This window comes from Rutilus rutilus, assembly GCF_951802725.1.
Source record: "Rutilus rutilus genome assembly, chromosome: 3".
Taxonomy (NCBI): Eukaryota; Metazoa; Chordata; class Actinopteri; order Cypriniformes; family Leuciscidae; genus Rutilus; species Rutilus rutilus.
The window spans coordinates 35,148,597-35,175,481 of NC_140211.1; the positions used below are offsets into that span (position 1 = coordinate 35,148,597).

The 26,885-nt window shown below is 37.8% G+C and overlaps 2 protein-coding genes across 9 annotated transcripts in view; both read right to left on the reverse strand.

Annotated features, from left to right (window-relative positions):
• Positions 1-7,799, reverse strand: part of brsk2b (BR serine/threonine kinase 2b) — a 135,393-nt gene extending 127,594 nt beyond the window's left edge. For all 8 annotated transcript variants that reach the window (XM_084403945.1, XM_084403944.1, XM_084403947.1 and 5 more), the window contains exon 1: positions 7,451-7,799. In XM_084403945.1, coding sequence (XP_084260071.1) covers positions 7,451-7,541 — 91 coding nt within the window. In that variant the 5' untranslated portion in view covers positions 7,542-7,799. The remainder of the gene's footprint in view (positions 1-7,450) is intronic.
• Positions 7,800-20,205: 12,406 nt separating this feature from the next.
• Positions 20,206-26,785, reverse strand: tsg101b (tumor susceptibility 101b). The gene is made up of 10 exons (XM_084403902.1): positions 26,541-26,785; positions 26,373-26,457; positions 26,036-26,101; positions 25,738-25,901; positions 25,515-25,641; positions 25,318-25,378; positions 23,661-23,755; positions 21,736-21,938; positions 21,317-21,556; positions 20,206-21,224 (listed from the first exon to the last, which is right to left on the reverse strand). The coding sequence occupies exons 1-10, from the start codon at positions 26,583-26,585 to the stop codon at positions 21,135-21,137; spliced, it is 1,176 nt and encodes a 391-aa protein (XP_084260028.1). The 5' UTR covers positions 26,586-26,785; the 3' UTR covers positions 20,206-21,134.
• Between the last annotated feature and the right edge of the window lie 100 nt (positions 26,786-26,885).

Genomic DNA, 26,885 nt, shown 5'->3' on the forward strand with positions numbered 1-26,885 from the left:
ACAGAAGGGAGACTAGCTTTTGAGATTTTGATACTATAAATAGTTATTAATCCCATTCAATCAAAATGTTATTCTATTTATGTTGGCTTTGAGGTCATAAGCTAGTGCACTCCTAAACAATGACAAACTTCTCTTTTAGCACATGTACACAATTATATTGCGCACAATTAAATTAGTCTTTCTATTCTGGTAAATGGACCAAAATATACTGATGACTCATCCTGCAACACACAGATTTTTCTGCCCAATCAAATGCTCTCTTGAACGTGAATACCCCTCCCTCTTATACCACCTGCCACAGATTATCAACTAGCAAATTCAAAAGGAAACACATCAACACATGAAGAACAAAATAGTGCTTTTCATGCAATTTTGTTATGTTGAAATATATTTCAATTTTTAGCTTGTTGGAAATAGTGGTTAACCTATGAGGACATTTTTGTGACTTTTTGCTTTGTATGTGCTTTGCGTTAATCATTCCGTACGTCATTTTTATCCTATTGTTTACTATATTTATGTGCTTGGTCGGTGTCGTTGTGGGTTTTAGTTCTGTGGGCTGTAAAGACCTTTGAAATAACTGAAATCATTTGGCGAAGTGATATGGAACTGTAATAAGGTCAAGACCCGCCTGGAACTACTTTACCCGTGCGTTTCCCTGAAAATAATTGCACACCTTAGAATGTTACTCAACCAATCAGATTCAAGCATTCAACAGCCCCATCGTATAAAATATAATAATGTACAACAACACTTTTTAGGGCACTGAATTTGATGTTTCTCACGATGAAAAATGTTTAGCACAAAACACTGGCAGGGAAAGCATGGAATCTCTTTAAAATGTTTCTTAGGCTCAAGAGAGAGGATTCATTGCAAGGAAAGTTAATGATGAGTGACAAGAATGAGCAATAAACCACAACTAAATATAAATGTATTTATATAATTGCTAGTCAACAAGGAACAAAATGTTGGCAGTTCATTCCAGCCTTAAATGAGAAATACTCTAATCTCATGTATAAGAGCCCATCAGTGGAATCAGCTCTGCTCTACCAATCATTCCAGCGCACATTCCTTCAACAGTTTTCTGTAGGATTAATTTCTTGCGTATGACGTAAAGGCTTCGTATTCCTCTATAGATTCATCTGTGCACATCTTACAGTGTTAATAGCAGAGACTGAATGTAATCTACATAAATCAAGGGTGGGAAAGAGGGGCTTCGAGGACTGTTGCTGTCTGCCTCTGATCTCTGGAAAGATGGAAAGCATGGCCATTGTAAGAAAAGGCTTGTGGGAAGGGGGCGCAGCCATGACAACCAACCACTGCTATCTGGCACTTAGTAAATGAGAGCCAACTGAAGGCTGGAATATGTCTGGGAGACTGCAACCCCCTCAGACAGAAACACACTGACAAATTGTTCACGAAGTCAGCCCAGCAAGACAGTCAACAGCTGACATTTCAAACAGGCTTTTCAGGCTAAAAACAAAACATTCTTTGTGGTGACGAAGAGTTTCCTAAAGTGTGATTTGATCTCCGTCCGTCCTAACTATATTATCTTAACTTCTCTCCCTTAGTCAAGGAAACTAACTGGATAATACGGCTCCATTTTTTTAAAGTGATAGTTCACCCAAAAATTATTACGCACATTCTCATTGTTCCAAACCTGTACATATGTCTTTCTTCTCTGGTACACACAAAAAAGATATTTTGAAAAATGTCTCAGTATTGTTTTTTGGTCCATACTTTGAAAGTCAGAGGGGACCAATGGTGTTTTGAAGGCCACTGATCATCATTGTATAAACATTCTTCAATATATCTTCTATAGAGTTCTGCATAAGAAAGAAGATCATACAAGTTTGAAACGACATGAGGGTGAGTAAATGATGAAAGATTATTGATTTAAATATTTCAAAACAATATGCATCATTTGCCAATTCTAAATTCCATAATATATGACCAAGGCTTAAAATGAAGCAAAATGTCTCTCATACCAAGTAAGCCTTTCATAGTTTGAGTTCTTTCGAAAACAAAAAAGTTTGAGCATTCCAACCAGAAACATATGACTAAACCAAAAGCATTAGTTTAGGGTGGCACTATCTGTTTGTCAGAACGATATTATTTCAACACTTCTGTTCGGTGCCGTTATTGGCACTGACTTCACCTTAACTCATAAACACATAACTTGGGTCTTTATCGACCCGGGACGTCATTCACTACCCCACCCATGATTGGCAAAACATTCAACCATTTAAGCGTTAAAGTGAAAGTCATTGAATAGGCCTAGTGCTAATACTGCGTCTTTCTAAAATACATTCTGGCAAAGAGAAGCAATGGCATCCCTTACATGAAAGCACTACCTTGGATTGAAATCAACCCTTCGTGCACTGCAGCAAAATGACCATACTTTATGTGGTTCTGCCCGCAGCTCTTCATATCCGCCTTGCACCAGTTACAGACACTCACTGGCCCTGAGGTAGTGTGTATATATAGCTTGATTATCTCCATGTCCATGCTGGAAAAGCGGTGGAGGCCTGGGGCTCTGCATGGAGCCTGCCCGTACACGCCGTCTAACCCTGACCCAGCAAGAGGGCACTGTTTCTGCCCGTGACAGTGTTCGTGATTCAAGTACTTCGCCGCTTCATTAACGGGCTTCCTTTGGGACACCCTGACAGAGTGAAGGAAGGAGAAGAGGAGGGAATAAGTAGAGAAGAGGGGATACGAACAGGAACACGAATTGGCAGAAAAATCATACACAGTAACTGCACGAGTCTCACAAAGCAATGTAACAATATATTGCAATACAAAATTTCAACAATATAGTGGATAGCAACAATGTATTGTGTATAGTTCAACCAAAATGAAAGTTTAGACAGATTAGATTTAGCATCAAATATGGTAAAACCATAAGGTCACACATTTGAGCTTCCATATTCATTATTATTAGAAACGAAATGCATTATTTTGTAAAATACAATATTTAAAACATTTTAAATGTATGTACTCAGGGACAGTGTGCAAGCATGTGTGTCTCTAACATAATTCTGTATTTTTAGCTAAGCAGATTCATGAATATTTCTAGCCTGGGTTTCCCCATGCTGCCTTGCGCGCAGCGCGATTTTATTCACGCTGCTAGGCAGCCTGGACACCATGGACCAGATTTTCCCCTCAAAAAGGGAACCAATCACAGAACGGGGAGGGAGCAGCAAGACGATGACGACGTCTATGCGACACACCGAAGCAGTTTGTTTATATCTATGGATCCAACATGGCAGAAGACGGGAAGTTACCTTTCGATGCAGCCTTAGATAGTGTTCTAAGTAGTTTTTTCGTCTTCTTCCTCGTCGAATTTCTGTCGCTCTACATACGTCATCTGGTATAATTGAAACGATTGGCTATGAGCTACGTACAGGCGCATGTGATAGACATTCGTAGCGCCCAATAAACGGTTTTGGGCATTCGTAAACCACGCCTCAAATACGAGAAAATGAACATGTGGTTCCCAGACCACGTCTCAATGAGCTAGAATATTTCTATTCTTGTGTCACCATTGCCCTGTGCATGGGAGAGAAGGACCAAGTCCAAGCCTATTCAAGTCCATTCCAGATGTAATACTAAATTTAGCATTTAGCACTTTTGTTTATCATATGTCTTAGAAATAATAATGAAAAAACTACCATTTTAACTCTTAGTTTAAAGTATTGTGCTGTGAGATCAGTATAGTTGTATCGAACCAAATCGTGACATGAATGTATGGTTACACCCCTAGAAAGTATTGTAACGTTATTGTTTTTTGGTAACCATTACCACGTTCCAATCCGTCTCAGCCGGTGATCTCCTGTAATCTTCCTCTGCCTACTTTCAACTGACTCGAGCAGCGAGGACGCTATATGCGATGGCTGAAGCATCACAAAGAAACAGAGAAGGCAAAAATACAGGCACGTACATCCGTTTTGATTTGGGGAGGTGAAGGAGGGGGGTAAATTAAACTAGAGCGTCCTTTTTACTGTTTCCCATGGGGGTCCCGCTTTAGCTCTGAGAACTCTCTCTCCCTCATCCCCAAACCCACCCCCTTCCCATCTATCCCCACCCCTCCCCCAAGCTCCTCTTTCTATGTGTGAGCCTCTCTCATGACATATGGGCTCTCCTCTGCAGCGGCAGCACTGAGAAGCGGCGTTCATTGTGCAGCATTCTCTCAGCAGCCATGCCAACGGCAGCAGAACAAGCAGGAATACCCTCCGCTCTTCTCTAACCACGGGCTACACAAGGATTTATTTTAAGAAACGGAGCCAATAGTTTAATTGCAGACAAAACGTCCTATTCTTAAATGAACAGTGTGAGACATCTCTCTATTAAACAACAAGCAATGCATGCATTTACAGTAATTACTCCATATAGACATATTGCTAGCACTGGTTGCATTTTGCAACTTACTATTGTTCGGTTAAATGAGAAATGTGACTATAATTCTGCTGAAGCCTTGTTAAAGAGATAGATCACCCAAAAAAAAGAAAATCGGCCTGCCCTAACTTTCTGTTTTAATGGGAAATGTTGTCACTGGAAAATAAACTGCACTCATCAAGCCATTTAATGGGGTATTAAATGGATTGTTCACTCAAAAATGTAAATTCTGTCATAATTTACTCACTCTCATCATGTCGTTCCACATCTCTATGTTTTTTTTTTTCCTTTGCAGAACACAAAATATATTTTGAAGAACGTTGGTAACCCAACTGTTTTGGTGACCATTGACTCCAATTGTATGGGGGGGGGGGGACACTGACACATTTCTGAAAATGTTATTTTCAGCAGGAGAAAGAAAGGCATTGAATTGTATTAAAAAAACAAAACAAAAAAACACTGACACATTTCAGAAAATGTTATTTTCAGCAGGAGAAAGAAAGGCATAGAATTGAATGGGGGGGGTGGGAAACACTGACACATTTCTGAAAATGTTATGTTCAGCAGGAGAAAGAAAAGCATTAGGATATGGAATGACATGAGGCTGAGTAAATGATGACAGGATTTTCATTTTTGAGTGAACTATCCCTTTAATACTCCATTAAATGGCTTGATGAGTGCAATTTATTTTCCTGTGACAACATTATTCCTATTGAAATATTCCTATTGTCTTTATTTTTTAATAGCAAATAGCTTTTAGTTCATATAACAGCTATGGACCATGATCTGTTAATTGCTGTTGCTAGGCAGATGTAGGTGACCATTTAGATTCTTATTGGGACAAAAATGTAGACACATCCACGAGTGCAAGATGAGTCATCAATATTTTTCCCATTTTCCCAGAAGAGAAAATTTGTATACTAAATTTGATGGAGAACGTAGTCCTCGACAGTTGATGAATGCGTTCTTTAAGTATGCATGTCTTTATATGAATACATTCCTAGATATTATACTACACCCACCATGCTGGCACTGTCCTTGGCTTGGACCTGTGTTTTATTTTACTTCTGACGTAAAATATTTTACTTTGTTGTTAAGTACAATTTAACCACAAGTAACAACTTTCCTGGTATAATCACTTATACTGTACTTGAAAAGACCCATCTGCCTCACAGTTATCATCATTTTAAAAATTTTACAACTACTCAACTACCTCGGACTTAGCAAAGTGTCAGCACTAACTGCACACTTTCGAATCTCAGCGGATACACATCATACACGTATGATTTACCTATTGTTTCATAAATAATGTATATTCAGACATGTAATGCTTTACTTTTTGCATATAGTATATTTGGACACAGGAAGAAACTGCAAATTTTAGATGTGTACATTTGTTGAAAATGAAATTTAACATGAAATGTTTAGAACATTATATAAATTGCTTCAAAGCTAATAGACACAGACTAAAGGCCACAACAATGCAATTATGATTCCAAGAGGTCTTTAATAATAATAAAAACCAAGTGCTACATTTTTTAAGCTGTCAAATCATCTATATGTGACCCTGGACCACAAAAGGTCCCATATTATCACATGGCTCAATTTTCTGAAATTAAGCTTTCTAAATAAGCTTTCAGTTGATGTATGGTTTGTTAGGATAGGACAATATTTGGCTGAGATGCAACAATTTGAAAATCTGGAATCTGAGGGAACAAAAAAATCTAAACGTTGAGAAAATCGCCTTTAAAGTTGTACATTTATGTTCGCGATTGTGCTGCATTCACTCACACAAATAAATGTTTAATATATTTACAGTAGGAAATTTACAAAATATCTTCATGAAACATGATCTTTACTTAATAGCCTAATGATTTTTGGCATAAAAGAAAAATCGATCATTTTGACCCATACGATGTATTGTTGGCTATTGCCACAAATATACCCGTGCGACTTGTGACTGGTTTTGTGATCCAGGGTCACATATGCCAATGTTAGATTGCAGCCTTACTGGTTACTCTTAACAGGAAACATGACTGAGAACATGAAGACCTGACGATCATCAACTCTGGCCTCCATGTTCTTCAAAATACAGTCAATCTGATACTCTAACAGTTGCAGTTCATGTGTTGCATAACAGCTGCAGGCCCCTGACTTGGATACGTCTGGCCATGGATATCGACTCAATAACTGTTCTCCACCAAAGCCACACTGGCCACAGAACATTGAGCACAAAAAAAAAAAAAAAAAAAAAGCCCCCAGGTCAATAATTCATCCTCCTCACTCCCATGTCATGCAGCCATTCTCAGCAATAAACCGACATGAACATAAGAATAACCTTTTTGTCATTCAATGCGTGGTCATATAAACCTAGGCTATATGATTATGGTATTGATTAGCACAACAGCTCAAATCAGCAAGCAGGCTCTCAGTGGCCTGTGGCAGAACTAAAGCAAGACTAGTTTCCCTTATAGCCCGTCTCAAACTTCAGCACTATATTTCAGCACCACCGGACTGCAGAGGAAATTAGGTTGAACACATGGTGCACTACGGATGCACCAAAACTGTCCCATCAGCAGCAGCAGCAGCAGCAGCAGCATAAGAGGGCCACCTGTACCCTAATGTCAAACATTAAATTCTAGCTCTTGTACGAGGCAAATGGATTCGGCAGAGGGACCTGCAAGTGCAACCACATCCCGTTGTCTGACAAATCGGGATTAACGGCATTAGGCAGAAGCAAAGCGAGCCGCAAAGCCAAACTGTCATTTGCGAAGACCAAGTTCCTTTTCTAGAAAGATAATGCAAACGTTTTCCAACTTGTTCCACCCAACAACAACAAAAAACAGCAACAATTTCTTTTTTTGTTGCAACTAATAAGATCTCACCAGATGGTCAGAAAAGTAGGCAAAGGTCCTTAATCTGCGGAAAACCTCTCTACACAATGACATGTCAGCACAAGCAAGCAAACACACACACGCGCGCGCGCGCATCATATTTAGTCATCGTATTGAGCAGCGCGTGTCATCATCCCAGATCTCAAGCACACAAAAGGACAAACCTGTCTGTCCTTTGCCAAGCGTCTTTTCCAGGCGATACGGTCCCACGTAATTCGCATGTTGGGAGCTGTTGTCTTTTCCCGTCGATGACATTTTGCTTTACACGGACGAAGTTGCGATGCCGACAAATTGCTGCTGTTCGGCAATGAAGTATTTCTTCAGTACCGCAGTTATTTCCCCGCCCAGCTCTTGCTCCAGACGCTGCTTGAGGATCGGTGTTGCTGCTGCTCTCCTCCGCGTCTCCCTCTTTCTCTTTCTCTCTTTCTCTCTCTCTGCTGCCGAGCGCTCGGATAATCTCACAGCAGCGCGCGCGCCCGTGTGCTGCTCAGCCTGCGCCTGCTGCGTGTGTGCGCGCATTACACACATTTCTCATCATAGATGATGAAGAGCGCGGACGGATGCCGTGTTTGAATAATCAATGTCCCAGTACTGCATTATCAGTTGAAAGCCCCTTGTTTTTTGATGGATGCACTGTACTAATAGTTATGTTAAAAAATTAGAGACATAAAATGGTTAGTAGATTTATTTTATAATTAATTATAGACTAAAATTTAGAATGTTCGGAATATTCCACGAAAACGGTGCACGTTGCTGGGAAGAATTAGAGGCATGACGAATCCTGTGTTGTGAGATATCAGATGTATTCGATACTATTAGCTGGAAAAAAATTGACCTCGAATACTGGTCACATGTCCCATCCTCCACCTTTGGTTCAGAGGTCAGAGCTCAGAGGTCTTGACCTTCTAGACTGTATTTAGCAATTAAAAATAACACAACAATCAAAAATTGTGAGATAATCTTTTGAATTAGTATAAACAATAGTAAACATAAGAAAAAGACAACTCGTATCTCCACATTTTACATGCATGCGACTCTGTTTTCCCCATTACAAAAACGAAATAAATAAATAATTAAACATAATTTGGACCCTTTTCGACAGCATGGGGGAAGTAAATAACCTCATTGCATTTTATCAGTGTTCATTCAATTGATTTTGTCTATTTGAATGTCTATTTAATGTTTACTGCTAGAAAATCACATAAATCAGGATTTTAAAATATCATATCAATCTCACCTCCTGATGATCAGAGGTTCTGAATGGCAAGCAGTTCCTTTCACTCAACATTTGTTTTAATTTAATTTATTTTTTATTTTAATTTGTTTGTTGTTACAGCTAATTCATATGCCTTTTTTGCATTCTCTGTTAACTGCTATTTTGCCATACTTTTGAAATCACTACCACAATACTTGAAAAAAAAAAAAAATTGTTTTGCTTTGACCTAGTCACGCGGCTCAGCTTCTCTTTGAGAATCTGGTGCCGCTGAGATTTTGGCCTTGTTTCAATATATTCCCAGGTAACTTTCTTCAGAGCTTCTTAAAAGACTTTGAAGTCACTCAGAACATCTGGCCAGGTTGTGTCTTGTCATCTCATCCTCTCACCCTCCCTTTCGCTGTCCTTTCCCTTTTAACTTTCTTGTTGAGAGTGTGACATGTAAACAAATCTCAGTCTCTCTCTCTCTCTCTCTCTCTCTCTCTCTCTGTAAAAACAAGAGCTATATGCAGAACATTGGGTTCTTTAGCTATTCCAAAACATCATGTCACTTAAATATAAATTCATGATTCTTTTAGTGATTTTTACTGCAGTAAATCTCTGCAGTCTGAGGCTATAGAAGAGGACACTCTGATCTGATTAAATCAGAGGTCAAATGCTGTGACCATCTGCCTTTATTTTTATCAAAGAAGCTGAAGATGTAGAGAAAAGGCAAATGAGGCTGACCTTTAAACATCTCTGTAACACATAGACAGACACTTATGAATGACAGGTCGTTTGTATAGCAGGTTGACCTGTAGAGCCCATAACAACAGAGGTTTTACAAGCAGAAATTCTCATTAATTAATTGCATCCCCTTCCCCCATTTCATTTAAGTCATTGTCTAAGCTGTAAAAGCCATAACCTGACAGCTAAATCAATCCACATTATCTTTTGTCATTTAGCAATGGCCCACAAAATAGGACAATCTGTTCACGGTAAAACATTACATAAGCTACTCCACTTCTGTGCAATCAGATAATTCTCAAGTCCATTGAAAATATTCTTTATAAAAAAGTTTTAGTTTGTTTTAAAGGGAGAAATAGAAATGACAGGGTTGGCAGGTCTCTGTTCTCAGTCCGAAATGATGATTGCACATGCTCAGTGCTTAAAGAAAATCAAATGTTTAAAGACTGGAAGAGATGTGTACACTAAAGGTCCATCTCTGTGAATAATGAGTGCCTGAAGTTTGATTAGTTTGGATCTTTTTCTAATAGAATTTAAAGCAGTTTGGGGGAAAGGGGCTATATCAAGAGCTTTTATGTTTTGAACTATGAAATATTACATGATACAAAATCATCATAACTTTTAGAGGTTTAATCTCCTATATACACAATATGAAGACTTCAGATGCAAAAGCCTAACGTTTTTCTTTAATATTAAAATTTTTATCAGGCTGCAGGTTTCTACCTACTGACATTTCTGAATGGGCTGAGACTGGGATTTAGTGAGTTTGAAGTGAAAGTATTTGATGTACGTATACTATGTGCGGAGAGCATTCACTCAATATTATTATCTCATTTTTGACATATAGGTGGCTTTTAGAGGCTTTTGCATCGGAGGTCTTCATATATTGTGTCGAATCTAATAGCTAATGACATCATTCTACACTGCAAACAGTTCTAACCTAAATGTATACCATCATTTATTTAATTACCATGAAACTAAATAAAACGTAATGTTAATAGAAGTGAATCTAAGCACTTGCTGAATTATAATGTGCCTCTTAAGAACAGATGGCTGTCCTTCAGCATAATTTGTGGTTGTTTGTTAATTAATGTAAATAAAAATCCATTTAGAGGCGCATGGATGTCTCCTTTCTCATCATATTTGAATGGAATTATTGACCTTTGCATTCTGCATTTCATATTCACTCACTCAACCAAATGAGAGATATTAGGAAGAATATTTGGCTAATGGTCTTCAGTTGTTGACATTATTTATAAGTGTTGGCTAATGTAGGCTCTGCATGTTTTATACTGCCCATGAGCAAGGGCCATCAATGATAAATTAGCTCTGTATGAAAAAAAGAAGTGAAATAAATTAAAGAAATAAATTAAACTTTTCATGTTAAAAATACCCGTTTTTCTAACCCATACATGCTTAAACAATTGCCTGATGGGCTGAATGAGCCCTTCTATGATCACTGCGATTGCCTCTATAATCCTGTACAGTAAAATAAATAAGAGGGATTCGGGACGGAATCGACTGGGCGTGACTTCATGCGCGTTCACGCTCACCTGGCTATGTCTGGCAGGTTTGTGTATTCGCCGCCATTATCCGCATCAGCGAAGACAACTCAAGCGACTTTTGCAAAAGTAGAAGATGGATTCAAAGAGACCGGCTTCTAGTTCATCCCAAACCCCAACGCAAACTCCACGTAACCGCGTGCACAACTCTGGTTGCAGTTTCGCGTGTCGCCAGAAGGGGGCATAGTTCTGCAAAAACTCAGAGACTTGCGCAATGCACCTTTAAGAAAGTGAAACAGAAAAAGAAGTTTTAGAAGTTTGAGTTTATGAAAATGTACAATGTAAAAATTGAATTATTCATATTTTATATAAAATATATATTTTCAAAACATGTTGGACTCTACAACTGCAAGAAAATCAAAGCCAAAAATCTGATCAAGTTGTGTTTCAAATTTTAGGTTGATATCTCAAAAAATGAGCTTTCATTAAAGCTACACTGTGTAGGATTTACTCCCATCTAGCGGTGAAATTGTATATGACTACCAACTGAATATTACCAGAGCCCGTCTACGGAGAGCCTGCCCACTCCCTATTAAGTCCTGTTGTACCGAATTTTGGTTGTAGTACCACCAGAGTTCAACTGGGGGCGATCGCCATGAGTGCAAAATGAATGGGAGTCAATGGGGCTAGACAGCTAAATTTGTCTCTTTCACCCGATTGCAGTTGAGAAATCTCAGATCTGATTGTAGATTTTGCAAGTTCAACATGGGTTTTAGGTCGAAAGTTGAATGAACGAGTACTTACGTCCTTTCGATTTCTTACAGGTTGAGTTGTTGTTGCCCATAACACGCTAGCATTCTGCTAATGAACGCTGATTGGTCAGTGAAGGACTGATTACGACCAGAGATACCGCTTGATGGCATCGTGGCATCCGAAGCGGGACCAGAAACAAACAAAACAAAAACTCTTCTAGCACGTGTGTTTACCTGTGTCAGCTGTGTTGTCGATGCCTCGAGAGAAAAGAAAGTGCAGAGCGCGAAAGCACCAGAGTGACTGAAGGATTGCCGTAAAGCAGTATCTCTGGTCGTACATGTGTATGACGTCATTGACACTTTAAAAGACTTTTTAAAGCAAATAAGTGACTCAAAAAAATCTAACACCCAGCAATGTGTAATTTATTTGCATCTCCTTTCAAATACAACATTCAAATTACTAGACAAAAAATTATATCCTGAGAAAAGTGGATTTTTATTGGTATAGCGCCATAGACCTCCATTCATTCTGCACTCGTCCTGTGAGCGCCCTCATATGGAATCAGAGAGGAACTGCAACCAGTTCAGAAGCCGGAAGTGTACTGAGAGTGAAACTTCTCGCCTTATTAGACATTCTCTGATATTACTTTCTAGCTCCTCATTCCGAAGGCGTTTTAACTCCTACAGTGGCCGTATGATTTAAGATCTGCCGGCAAACGTGAGCAAATCTCCCTCTCGCATTCGTCACGGTGCCACTGCGTGTAAAAACGCGAAAGGCGAAGCTTGTATGTCCCTCTTTGTCTAATGTATTTTCAAGATGGAGGCGCAACATGGCTTCCGCCATTCGAGCGACTCGATCGTATGTATTCTAAATGGCAGATTATACACTTACAAGAATACTTAATTAGTTGGTTGAAGTGATTACACATTAATGAGAACGTATAATTTTGAAATAACAACGTGTTTTTTGCTAAAAATCTACTTGAAATATTACACAGTGTAGCTTTAAGATTTTGTTTGGGCGCAGTACCAAACTTTTTCGCTAGGTGACAACCAGACTCCATTACTGCCCATATAAGGGCGCCACCATTTCCATTATGTAGTTTGAGTGATCATCTGAACCATATATTTCCACAATTTTCATACGATTTATGATGTAGACATCGTATTCAGAAGTAGTATTTGGAAGTTTGGCAGATTTTGATATGAATTATAACACATAAAAATAACACATGTGCATGGCCGCGGGGACTTGGTGTGCTGCTGACAGCACGAAAATTTAAAATTATATGACTTGAAATAAAGTTTTTGTTTTTCAACAGGTTTTTAATTTTCACCTTTAGGCTATTCATAAAATTGTTCAAAATATAATTTCGTTTATATGATGTCAAATGTGGTTTTGTGATTTTGAGAAATAAACATATTTCAAAAGTCGATCTGAGGTGAATGATGTGACATGACTAACATTACGCTAAAATTAGAATATTCGAACGAGAAAACAAACTCAGCTAACGTTAACTATGGCGAGTCAGAAGAGAATAGCTATCTGATTTCTTTACAAATCCATCAGATTTAAAAAAAAAAAAAAGCAAATCTAAAAATGAATCGGACTATGATAGTAGAAGGACTGTTGATGATGGTCTAACTCCCAGCACCTAATCGAGCCGTTTACTGGGATCAGAAAATGAGCGGGATGTTGTTGTTGATGACGCTAGCAGCAGGACTATCGCAACAGTTGAGCTTGGGTCCTCTCCTCTGCTAATCCCAGTATCACCGCAACAAAATCAGGAGGGGTAGGAACATTAACAACATTGACACATGCTGTCAGCCACGTAATCACGATTTTCCAAGTAAACGATTTGGAGATGAAACATTTGCACGTTCTTTTCAGTCACAGTGGTTTGACAAGTGGAGGTGGCTGCACTTTGATGTGAAGATGGACTGCGTGTTTTGCTTCGCATGCTGTCAAGATGTACAGCAACAACTTATCGTATCCGAGCAAGGGCAGACAGATAGGCTCTTTGTGGAAAGAGGTTTTTCCAACTGGCGCAAAGCCACATCAAAATTTAGGCTACTGCGCATGAAAAATCACCAATTCACAAAGACGTTGTCAGAGTACTCGCTGGATTAAAAGCAAACGCCATTAGGCTAAGCGCGATTTTGTGCGTTATAGCACTCTGCCACATCACAAATGGTGAATCTATTATTTTTCTTTATATTTAAAACATTTTCAGACCTTTTTTTTCTGAAAAATAAAAATTGAACGTTAACTTTTTAACTCTAGGCATGAAAACTGCCATTTTCTGTTTCAAAATAAAGGTCTGAAAATGTTCTTGTTGCAAATTGATACATTACGGCTCCTCTGTAGTTTATTTTTAAAAGCAGTCACCAAATATGAAAACTAGAGATTGTAAGCTTTCAAATGATATATAGTTCGTCAAGATTAGGTTTAGATATTACTGGTTTAATTGCTGTGGGCCCACCGGTGGGCAAGTGACACTTAAGAAAAATCAGATTGAGTAACTTGCGTGGATTTGCAAACGTTTGGATTTTCAAGCTGCAGCTGGTTTTGATGATTCTTCATTGCAAGACCAAGCAAGGCTGTGAAGTTTGCGACACTGCTGCAATGCCCTCTTCAGGACATCTCTGAAACACTCAGGACACTCAGAACTGCAATCTGCACTCATGAATAATGTTTTTTTTTTTTTTTTTTTTTCTGATGCTGAGCATTAGAGGACAGAAGGAACAAGCCAATACTGTTATTACATTTTTGTTACATTTAGCCACACAACAATAAAGAAATGTAAAAAAAAAAGACATTTTTGAAATAGTACATGCATTGTTGTTTATATTTCCCAGAGAATATTATGTGACTCAACAGTGTTGCAGATTCTGATCAGAATTAAAGGTAGTAAAGCAAAGCATAAAGTTAGATGTGCAGTATTTGTAGACACTGGAAGATAATATGTGGAATTCAGTTCTTTAGTATGCGAAAGCTATAAACAAAAACCTCTTTCCAAAATATATTTCCATGCAATGTATAAAGACCAATTTGTGAGAATAATTGAACGCATTATTATATAAAAACAACACGTTTCCAAAGTTAAATAATTTATACTAAAGCCGAAACAAATTATTAAAAGATGATCTGAAAAATATTTCCGTATCTTCTATAAGTTTTTCGAAAATCAGAATGAAAAACTAAACCGTAACAATAATTAATGTTTTAAAATGTATTATTTCAATCAAAACCTATATAGGTTACATAATAGTTGTACAGGCTATTTGTTCCAGATTTATTTATTTTTTGTTATGCTGGTTTAAAGTCTCTTCACATCCTAATAGCAATCAGTTAAGTGGTCTAAATATGTTATTCTCAAATATGTTATATATATATATATTCTGTGGAAGGCATAGGACCATAAAATGTTCATCCAATAATTGCATTCATCTTACTTGCCTGCCTGTCACTGTATATTTTCATACCTCAGTGCACCCTTTTCAAGTAGACATCGCACTTCATCAGTGCGTTTCATGCTTTGCAGAGTTAGACAGACGTCAGTCACCGAGCTCCGCAACCACCTTTTACAGTTGAGCTTATGCTGCGTTAACTACTGTAATTTGGAAGAGATGTAAACCCATGACATTATACTCGGAGCGGTTTGTGACTGGCAACTTTCAATGGCAACATTATCACCGCCAAATCTGCAGCAGTCAGGTGATAGGCCTACAGTTAATTTGTTTATGTTCATTATTATTGTAATATTATGTGCTTTGAAACATGAGGTAGTTTAAAGCCATCTCCAGTGATGCTTTGCAAACTCTGTTGTGCACGTTCATGTTTTGAAGAAGTCGTTCTGAAGGGAGGGTGGGATCTCATGCTTTCAAAGCTAACTTGCTATTGCTAGGCGCTCAGAAAATTGCTTACCCTTCCTTTAAGTTAGCACATTAACTTTGACAGCCCAAACATTCATTTTCTTCTTCTTCTTCTTAAATTTTCCCCTGGACCCAGTTAAAACCCCTGCTCTACTCTACATATTGTGGAGTATTTCCTACAACGACAAGCAAACACTTTTCTCCATAAAAAAAAAAAAAAAAAACATATTCAGGCTTGCTCATCCACTAGATACAACTCATTTAAATATTCATGACCTTGCATTCTGCTTACCTTTTCTATCTGCACTCTAGATTGCTTCACTTTGCGGGTGGAAATGCGGTAAACTTTCATTAGAAGTTGTCAGATACTTCCTGAAATCAAATGGCTGCCAACCAAGTAGCAGTAAATGAATCTATCATAAGATACATCGCTCTGACTCAAAAGCAAAGAGCATGAGAGAGAACTCAACTTTTCTGCAGCTCATTATGTTACAAGTGCATAAAGTAGGCTTACGGAGAGAATAAATATACTGCTCTTCCTTAATTATAATTAGAGAGAGTTTCTGGGGTAAATAATTACTACATAAGGCACAAATTGTTAGTAATTAGGAGGAGACTATGGTGCAAGCAGAGATAATTAAGTCTGCAGTGCTTAAATAATTGCACAGTGGCTAACACAGAATGCTGTGTTGCAATTGTAGTCCCTTCAAATCAATGCAATTACATTAACCCAAGCTACATAGTTAACCCCTGACTTAGTGCAGAACACATCTCCTCTACCCTTTAAAACTTGCTTGTTCCTAAAATGTGGGCTTTGGCTTTATGCTTATTGTCTTTTGTTTTTACAATACGGCTCTCTATAGTATTCAAGATGATATGCCTTATTCCTGACCATTCAGTCCACAGTATGGCAAGAACTGTATCTGAAATCACCCCCTATACCCTTCACTACCCCTGTGCTAGTCCACATATAATCCACTTAAACGCGGTGGATTATACACTGCCCGGCTCAAATTGTAAAAGAATGGTTGGGAGGGAACATGAAGAATCAATTTCACACATGGATTTGCACCCCTGAGTCTTAAATTCGTTGAAAGTCGTTGGGATGTGCTGGAGTATACTTTACAAAGTGCTCGACTCTTGCATTGTCAATACAAGATCTTGACCAAAAATGTATGCACCTCTTGATGGAAATAAATATTGTGATGTTATTTCCATCAAGAGGTGCATCAAAGTCAGGAACTTTCCTAAGAACTTTCTCTCTGGGGAATCCCTGCCGTCAATTTGAAGTGTGTTCAACTTTGTCAAGTGGGCCAGGGAAGTTGATTTATTTAGCAGTAGTCTACTCTATTGCTGCATTCCAATTTGCATATTATCCGTCCTAAATAGTATTTGAAATTAGAATTAGTGTGTACCAAATCATAGTATGTTGAAATGAGTATTCCACAGTTACCCGGACTTTTTCCGTTTAGAAATGGCTAATATTGCCCACAACCCATTGCGCATTGGATAAGGATTCGATGAGAAAAAAAAGTGTTCAATAGAACTAAAAACATGGCGGGTGTGCGAGTCCGACGGTTAAGAGAGGTTTAGCTAAAGGAGTTTGAGTGATTAATAATCAGTATCTAAACTGACGAAAATATATTTATTTAATGTTAACCACATTATATTCCATCTGCAACAGCATTGGGAACTTTTGTAAAGATACGTTTGGTCATTACCTTTTAATGCATCAATCAAATTTCAAACACGTGAGGCGAGTTCTCCGCGTCAACTGCATTTCAGAGCTGTCCGTTAAAGACGCAGCTATGACAAAGTTGTATGTCCCAAAGTGTGCCTACTATTCTGCTACACACTCAAGTATGTACTTTTTCTTAATAAAATCAGTACATGCTTTTAGGGCATAGTATAAGTAGGCGTATTGGGATGCAGCATTTTCATTTTCATTAGTGTAATTTTTTATATATTTTCTCCAACAGCATACAGGCTTAGGCTATAGAATGGTGCGTAAAACAAATTCATAAAGCAAAAAACTGTAAATAATAAATCGGCTCCTTTGCGGATTCCAATTGATCAAGGGCATGGGGCATTCCATTTAAACACATTGCAAGGGTTCCACGCAATGACGTACATCCGAGTGAATGAGATGGAGGAAAGTTACTGAAAAAATTGGACTGAAACTGCATCCTCCTCAGCATTAAACGCTAGAATGAGACGGTCTAGGATTAGGAATTGCGCATGGCTGCGTAATAAATGTTTCCACATTTTGCATCTGTGATTAATTTACAACAAGACAACAGAAAACGTGTCTTGATCCCCCTCCAAAAAATGTTTTGGTCTTACATTACGATATGAAATTGGACGAGCTCAGTGCCAATTCAGTTTCCGAGAATTCTTTTTTTGTAAATTGGAACGTGTGCAAAGGATTGTGGTTGATTGGAGGACGTGAAGGATACACTTGATGCATCCTTCAAAATTAGCCAAATGAAGGACCCAAATCGAAGACTGCATCTTTTGATGAAGCTTGATGACGTGGCAGCCAAGATATGCATCCTTACAAGGACGCAGCCTTCCAAATTGAGAAACACCCATTGTCAGGGGGTCGGAATTCTACAACACCAGCACTATACTTTCATGTCTCTTGTATCACACCTCGGATTCGCTCGATCTTATTTCATGTAGAAACTCCCGCTAAATGCAGCAGTGGTCGTCGTGTTAGTGAGCCAATTGTTTTGTACATTTATATGTAAGTGGAAGCTTCAAGATAATATACAGGTAAATGTATGAAATAATTTGTGATGGACTGGCCAGGGTGATTCCCTGTCTGCAGCCCAAAACACTGGGAAAGGCTCCAGCATCCCAGCGACCCTAAGCAGTTGGGAGAATGGATGGATCGATTAAACACAAATCAATATTTCATGCATTTACATGTCGGGGCCCTGTCAAAGCTTACGAGGGCACATGAATTAAAAATAATTAGCCTATGTGCAAACCATTTATAATAAATACTGCAATATTCCATAAAAAATGAGAAGTCAGTGTTGATATTATTGTGACTTTCAACCACAAGTATGGACAAATTACATTGTTTTTCCATCAATCCAACAGTCTTTCAGTGTTTGGAGGGTGTGTTTCAAATCCTGAGGCCTTCACAATGAATACTATTTTTCAGTCAAGCCCTTGTGCCCTGGGGTTTTGCCTAGAGAACTTTCTCAAACTAAGGCCAACAGGCTGTCAGAAAGATGAAAACATATAGCATTCCCATACGATGGGGCTTCCACTGAACAGACAATCAATGTTTCAGCTTTGTCTTGTCACTGCAGGCTACGGCCGTCACTCCAGCTGAGAGCGACGGCAATGACCTGACAGCCAATAAACACCTACGCCAGTTTCTTCCACCGCACACATATGGGCCAGTAAAAATCGACAATGCCAAGGTGACACATTAAGGCCCGTAAAAATATTTGTGGGCTCTGTGTGCTTTTTTTTTTGTGCGTTTACAGGCCTGATCTGAGATACTACATCAAATATTCAGTAAATCAAACTTGACTTTTGTCACCTTTGAGATAAAAGACACTGAGAAGGGTTGTAATCTGTTCAGTTCAAAAAGGACGCAAGAAGGTTATCAGTCAGTGCAGCTGCACCGCTCTAGGCAAAAAAGAAAATCAGAATTTCAACCAAGATTGTGGAAAGAAAAGGCAGAGAGGGTTGAGTTAAAAGGAGCATAGGCTGTTATAAAGGTTAGTGATTGAGGTTAGCAACTATGACAGGCCTATTAGCTTTAACATCTCCACCTGCTGACACATCACTGCCTAGCAGCAATGAGTGAATTAGATTTAACATCACATCCAGCAGCCACACATCTCCTGTCCCCCTCAACCCAAACCCGAATCACGAACAGCGCAGGTTCCAGCGGCGACGGGCTGTTTCTTTCTCCCGTGTGCAATAAAAGCTGATTAGAGTTGAAACAGTTGACCGGTCCTACCCTCCTTCACAGCTGCTGGATTAGAGGCTGAAGTCCATCATCTGTGAAATGAAATTTCGATGGTCGAACAGAGACAGTTTGAGGTGCAGTGTGTGTATGCGAGTGTTAGAGAGTAGAAGGAGGCACAAGACACAATATGCAAGGTCACACATCACAGCTAAAAGGAACATATGAAGATGAACATTTATCAGTCAAGTGGTAACCGGACACACTCTGTATTGAAAGATATGAAGTCTAGTTGTTAACGATAGACATGGGTTTAAAACAATTGTATACAAAGCCGTTTTTACATGGGAAGTTCTTGAAAATTCCATCGGTGGGGGTGATAATCCTATATTTTAGAACTATTTAAAAATTAACAATTTATAAATGACAATCTCAATAAATAAAAAAATCTAGATATTTTTATGTTTATAATAGTATATATGTATATTAATAATAAATAAAAAAAATCGTAATTGACTTTTTGATACTATTTTTAGTTTACTAGCATTAGCAACAATCCTGGAAATACCATGGAAATGAAAACAGCCATGCACAGGCTCCCTACCACTGTCCCTCCCTCACAAAAATATCATCATCCTATCACAGCTTTATCACTGGTAAAACTTTATGCAATTTATCAAACATTTAACCCACAAGAAAACAGTTTAAAAGTGGCCGCAGACTTGGCAGCCCTGGTCAGTTGTTCAATGCAACATTGTGTACAACTGATCAAGGTATCATATGAGGTTTGTGCAGTTAACAGAACAATAAATGAAATTGAAACTGTTTGAAATTACACCGAATAACTATGTATTTTACATTTTTAAAATGTCAGATATCTACTGTGGCAGTGTAAGATATTTAGATAACTAGACCCAGATTTAGCTTATAGTTTTTATTTTTATTACAGATAATCATTAAACATTTTAAATACCCTCATACCTCAAAGACACACTGCACAATAATTTGGTCTTTCATTCCCTTGTTTCCCGTGATTGTAAGCAAAACACTTCATTCGTGATTATAATGCCGTTACATTCTCTGCAACAACAAAAACAGTTCCCTTCATTCTTTGTGGTTTTATACATCATATCTCAAATAGATATACACGTTTAATCTGAAGATGTCTGCATAATATGCTTGCAGTTCAACCAAGTACATTCATGTAAACTGGCAGCATAACAACTGTTATCATAAGTAGAACTGCAAAAATGCTTCAATGCATTAAGCATTAACAATGATACAATTCGATTCTGAGATGTTAAAGTAGATTGGTTTACTAACTTATCTAAAAATAAAACAAAGTGCTGATTTTAAGAGAATTATTCAGTTACTATTTGGAGATTAAACAATATACAAATAAGACTAACATTCAGGTTGAGCATATTGAATGCAATTCCCATACTTCTTTACCTTCACCCTATACCTGAAAAGACACTTTAGAAGAATATGAGGCACAAGTTACAAAAAGTGCAACGATTGCTGTTTTTATAAGGCTATGCTAAACTCCTTAGCTGAGCAAAAATGTATCTTGCAACTGTTTGATTTCCTTTCTTTGTTTCCCTCTCAACAAAGTTAAGAACCTTAAAGGTCACTATTATTATTTATTTTATTTTTTTAACATAATAAAGATTAATTCATTGCACTTGTTGTCTACAGATGCTATGAATGTAAACTTCAATCTCTCCGTTTCACAGAGATTTGGGGTTTTGGTCCTGGGTAAATTACAATCACCTTTCACATCACAAAGACTGTGATTTAGTTTACCACGTGGTATAACTGAGAGGGAGAATGATTTATTTGGGCAGGTCAGTACAGGTCACTGAGGCCTGCTACTTTCCGGGCCTTCTGCATCAAGGCTCGCAACTGGAACTGTTTTCTGGAGAGGAGGCGCACATGCTGCACACAACAGAATATTCACATTAATACATTTCAAATATTGTGTTTTAGCTTAGCCAACAAGACAATGACAAAAAGGGCCGTTGACTAACCTTGAGGAAGACATCCAAGTCAATGACATCTCTGCGTAACGCTTCACCCAAGTAGAAGATAGTGTCTTCTATGGCGTTTTCTTCAGCGTAGAGGTTCAGAATCTGCTTATAAAGAGGAGCGGTCGGCACAATCACATCATCGAGGTCATTGTCCTCAGATTGGTTCTGCATTCTCTCCAGGGCAACAGTCAGCTCCTCATCTTTCTGCTTGAGGCTATCAATGTTTTTGTCCACATCAGCCTGTGATTCAATGGAAAGAACATGTTTGATTTTTACATTTTATAAAATATTTAATAGTACAATGCTTTCAGGCAGATGCCTTGTTAAAAAGTGACTTATTAGATTGTATAAATTAGTAGTGTTAAAAGCTTCAGTCACTATTATCTGAGGTATCATCAACAACAATGTTTCTCTTGTACCATCTCCAGGTCTAGTTTGGTCACCATCTCCTCCAGCTTCTGGTGGCCTCTCTTCAGGTCCTCCTCTGTCCTTTTCAGGGCATCCAGCTCTGCCTGTGCTCGATCCATCTCTTCTTTCATCCGCCAGCGCAATTTGTCACTGACCGCAGACACCAAAGATGCACGGATTGTGTCCTCTCCGATGGTACCATCACGAGTGGGTCCTGAAACACAGCAAAAATATTTGCAGGGGTTTGAAAGTACAGTTTTTTTGGAATAAGTTTGTTCACTACCGTTGAAAATTTTTTGGTTGGTAAGATTTATTAATGTTCTTAAAAGTAGTGTCTTAAGTTGCTCAACAAGGCTGCATTTATTTGATCAAAAATACAGTAAAAAAATGAAATATTGAGTATTATTACAGTTTAAAGGGATGGTTCAGAGTAATTTCAACCTAGGGTCCTTTGCACCATGACCTTGAGCCAAAGCCATTATTAAAATTAGAGCTTATTTAGAGATATCAGCCGAATGGCTTAGTGCAGACGCTAATGGATCCAAGGTTGTTTCTCGTAAATTACCCCACTAATAAAGCCCGGAATGGTACCAAACTTCTACAGAAGTACAAATAGGTTCTGTACTCATAAAATGAGGCATTGGAAAGTTTGTAAGTACATCAGGAGTTTATTTAAATAACACTTGCCTGATGGCTTATGCTACTGCTAACCCGGATGTCGAGGTCGCTTCCGTGATTTGGGAAAAGCCTGTAAAAGTCCTGGCAGAAAGCGATGCATAAGGATGTAATGTAACGACGCCCAGTTCCAGGAATGAACTAATATTTTGTTGGTAGTACCAGTTTGCAACAATTATTAGTTAACACTAAGTTGTCAACACTTCGGAAAAAAATAATAAAAAATGTTGGATATACTGGCTTTCTGCCAGGACTTTTACGTGCTTTTCCCAAACCACTGAAGTGACCTCGACGTCCGGGTTAGCAGTAGCATAAGCCATCAGGCAAGTGTTATTTAAATAAACTCCTGATGTACTTACAAACTTTCCAATGCCTCATTTTATGAGTACAGAACCTATTTGTACTTCTGTAGAAGTTTGGTACCATTCCGGGCTTTATTAGTGGGGTAATTTACGAGATACATCCTTGGATCCATTAGCACCTGCACTAAGCCATTCGGCTGATATCTCTAAATAAGCTCTAACTTTAATAATGTTCGACCAAGGGGAAAAAAGCTTCTGGGGGGGTGTTTGGCCCATCCCTTTAAAATAGCTGTTTTCTATTTGAATATATGTTAAAATTCATTCCTGTATTTGCAAAGCTAGTTTTTCAGCTTCATTACTCTAGTCTTCAGTGTCAGATTATCCTTCAGAAATTATTCTAAATATTTATTATTATTATCAAAGTTGAAAACAGTTATGCCACTTTCACTTTCCGATATTTCCGTGGTAAAGTATGATGCATTTTTTCCCCTCGAAAATGCAAAAAAGGTCTGCACTCTAAAAATCGTTTATTGTAAACAGGAGATAAAGTTAACAAAAGTTAACAACCGTTTCGGCTCTTTGCCTTTGTCAGTGTGCACACTGAGGAAGGCAAAGAGCCGAAAGTTTGTTAACTTTATCTCCTGTTTACAATAAAAGATTTTTAGAGTGCAGACCTTTTTTGTATTTTTGGATTGATACATAGGTCTCAGCACCAAATTAGCTGGGAGAGCGCAGCGAGTGTGTTGACCGGATTCTTTGAAGAAATCTTATATGATAACATTATAAATTACTTTACTGTCACTTTTGATCAATTTAATCTATCCTTGCTGAAAAAAAGTTTATTTTATTTATTAAATTTTACCACTAACCCCAGTGGTAGTGTACTTGTTTTTGAGACAGATACTAGATTAGAAATGCATTAGATTCTTGGTTTCTGAGATTTCACTACTATTGCTCACCCACTGTAGTAACAGCCGACACCGGGGTATAGAGAGAGGACCCGGTAGAGGGGTATCCAGAAGCTGTTGCAGGATAAGGGTAGCCCTGAAACCCCCTGACAGACAGAAAAGAAAATATGGTCACGCTTTATATCAGGTGGCCTTAAGTTAAACATTTGATACAGTATACTTATAATGTTCATACATGATGGTGCATTGTAATTACATTTAATGCAATTAATTAACATTTGTAGTTACACTGTTAACTCTTTTTAATCCAGTGAATCCAAATAATTCTTCAAAGGAGGAAAATACAATTATTTTCATGATTCGTTATAGGAACACTTGCATGAGCATCGAGCGGCAATTTCAAAGAGATCTAGCATGATTATATTCTGGTTAAGCCTTCATTACAAAAAAAAGTTATAGAGTATATCTGTTCAGAAAATGTATTGTTAATTAAAGCCGTATTCATCTGAAATTTGTTATTTTCCTGCTATTCTCTCCAGGAAATACTGTGTATTATTCTGGAGTTTGCCAATTATGCTCACTAATTTAAAAAAAAAAATATTAATTCCTACTCATGTATGTTGTTTCATTTGTGCCAAAAAAAACAGCCTTGAGTCTATCGCAAGATTTTCATGAGTCTCTAGAGAAACTTATGGTGCTTTCACCAAGCGTATATTTTGATTTACAGCAGGGGTTCTCAACTCTGGCCCTCCATATCCACTTTCCGGCAGCGTTATGCTCTAACCTTTTAATGCTGGTATAAAAATAAATGTCTTTTTGCTGCAAAATGCATGCTTGACGTGTTCCACTTTATATTAGGTGTCTTTAACTACCATGTATTACCATTTAAATGAATGATTTAATCTATGCACTTATTGTATACATGATACATGTTCTTACATTGTACTTATTTTTAAAAATACGTGCATGTAGTTACAGCTGTAATTACACTGTTGACCCTCACTTTACACTGTAATCCCTCCCTTAAACCTAACCGTATCACCAAAACGATTTATTTTTTGATAAGTACATAGTAATTAAGGACACCTTATATAAAGTGTGACCAAAATATTCTGTTACAATGGATGTCAATGACGGGATATTGTGAAATAAGAGGAGGATCGGATTTAAGTCTTTAGACATAGGTCAGATGACCAGATATCTGATATGTATTGGATTTAGAAACGCATATGAAAGAGGCCCAAATCAGATGATAGAAAAATTGTATGTGTTTTTGCTGTCTCACGTAACAAGACCACTGATCTGTGGCAGATGTCTGAGAACCAAACTACCGTTTGGGGTCAGTACGGTTTTTAAATGTTTGTTTTTTTTATCTTATGCTCATCAAGGCTGCATTTATATGAACAAAAATATAGTAAAAACAGTAATATTTTAATATTATTACAATTTAAAATAACTGTTTCCTATACATCTTTTTTTAGTTCTTTGATGAATAGAACATTCAAAAGATCGGGATTTATTTAAAATTGATTATCTTTTGATACATTATAAATGTCTTTATTGTTACTTTTTTATCAATTTAATGCATCCTTGCTCAAAAGTATTATTTTTTTCCACAAAAAAAAACCCCAGTTTAAACTTTTGTGTACATAGTCGACTGGTAGACCATATGGTCAAGATTTGTGACTTGCACACTGAAAGCACTTACCCTGAATTGGCTGAGTGTCCTTGACTATAAGGCAAGCCTGGTGTGCTTGGCATGTAGGAAGCTGGAAAGAAAAATTAAATGATATAATTACTGCTGATGCCCGAAATCAAATGCTAACCTAAATCTTAAAATACATTATCTATCAGATCCAATATATTGCGCTGAACCAAAACAATCAGACGCAAGTATATGCTTACTGTTAGGTGGGCCTGCTGCCGGGTAAGCTGGGTAAGTTGCCTGAGTGCTGGGCCGTGAGAAGACTGGTGGTTCCTCTCCAAACACCACAATCATCACCTGGATCAGTCCCAACAAATTAGACTGGGGCTAAAGAAGAGAAGACCAAAGCAAATGAAAGATGCATGAGTTTACGCCCTCCTGAATTAAACATACAAAGATTAAAAATAAAATAAAAACACTTACAGGTTTCCATTCATGCAGGTATGGGAGGTAAATCTTTCCATTGGCATCGACGTGTTTCCCAGGTTTTATCATCATGGCACTTGTGGGTTTGACAAAACAGATGGGAGGGTTGTAGGGATACGTGTCAAGAAGCCACATGCAGATGGGAATGTTGTACACATTTCCTATAGAAGAGGAAAATATTAAATAGGGAAAAGGGTTCAACATAAGGACTTTATTCATCTGGGTACAGCTGGATTGTTTTTAAGGCAGTCTGAAGAGTGGAGAAACTTCTTCTTTGAAAGCAGTGTATCCATACCTCTGTAGTTTACTGGCACCGTTCCTGTGAGACTCAGCAGCTCTTTGGTAGAGCCATCATTGAACACTAAAATAAAAAATAAAATGCTGAATGAATGCAGGCCAGGGAAATATATTTATTGTGCAAACTGAGCTGATATCAATTGGTATAGGACTACATATAATTAAAAATGAAAACAAAAGTATAAGTGACTTCATACAGCCAAATTTAAAACCTTGCGAACTTTTTATGTTCATGTTATCTTTATTGAAAATAAATGTTAAGTGCTTTAAAATATAAAAACGACATTTAAACATTTGTAAGTGTGTTTGAAGTTTAGAGCCACAGTAAGTCTTACCGTAGTTGTCCAACACAGGTTTAAGATCTTTATAGTGAGACGTCACGTTTAAGTCGCGTGCGGTCAGATCCCTGTATTTATAAATCTGTGTACACACAGAAAAACATTACCCAGATCACGTAAAACACTTTGTAAACATCTTCTCTGGTACGCAAGTGTTTAACATACCTTCGCCAGAATTTTCCGTAGAGAATTTTCGTTCATTGTCGTCATGTTTACAGTGATTATGAACTAATATATTACTTAAAAAAAGATTGTACAGCGTTTACCAGTTAAATCATACAGCTGTGTTATGGATGTAAACTCATAAAGACCAAATCATCGCATCCATAACAAACAAGGAAATCTCGGCTGAACTGGCATTACTTCACTTCCGGTCAGATGACTGATGACGCAGAACTCAGAAGTTGCACTTCATTGGTTGAAGTGTAGGTTCTACTTTACTACAGTTTTGCTACAATAATAATTTTTCAACTTTAAAAATCCATATTCAGGATGTAGTGACTAGGTAAA

Excerpts from the sequence above, each read along its gene's own strand:
- tsg101b (XM_084403902.1), bottom strand. The coding sequence starts at position 26,585 with ATGACGACAATGAACGAAAATTCTCTACGGAAAATTCTGGCGAAG. Across the intron at positions 26,102-26,372 it reads ACCTGTGTTGGACAACTACG|TGTTCAATGATGGCTCTACC; the intron begins GTAAGACTTACT and ends TTTTTATTTTAG. Across the intron at positions 25,642-25,737 it reads ACCTGCATGAATGGAAACCT|CCCCAGTCTAATTTGTTGGG; the intron begins GTAAGTGTTTTT and ends TCTCTTCTTTAG.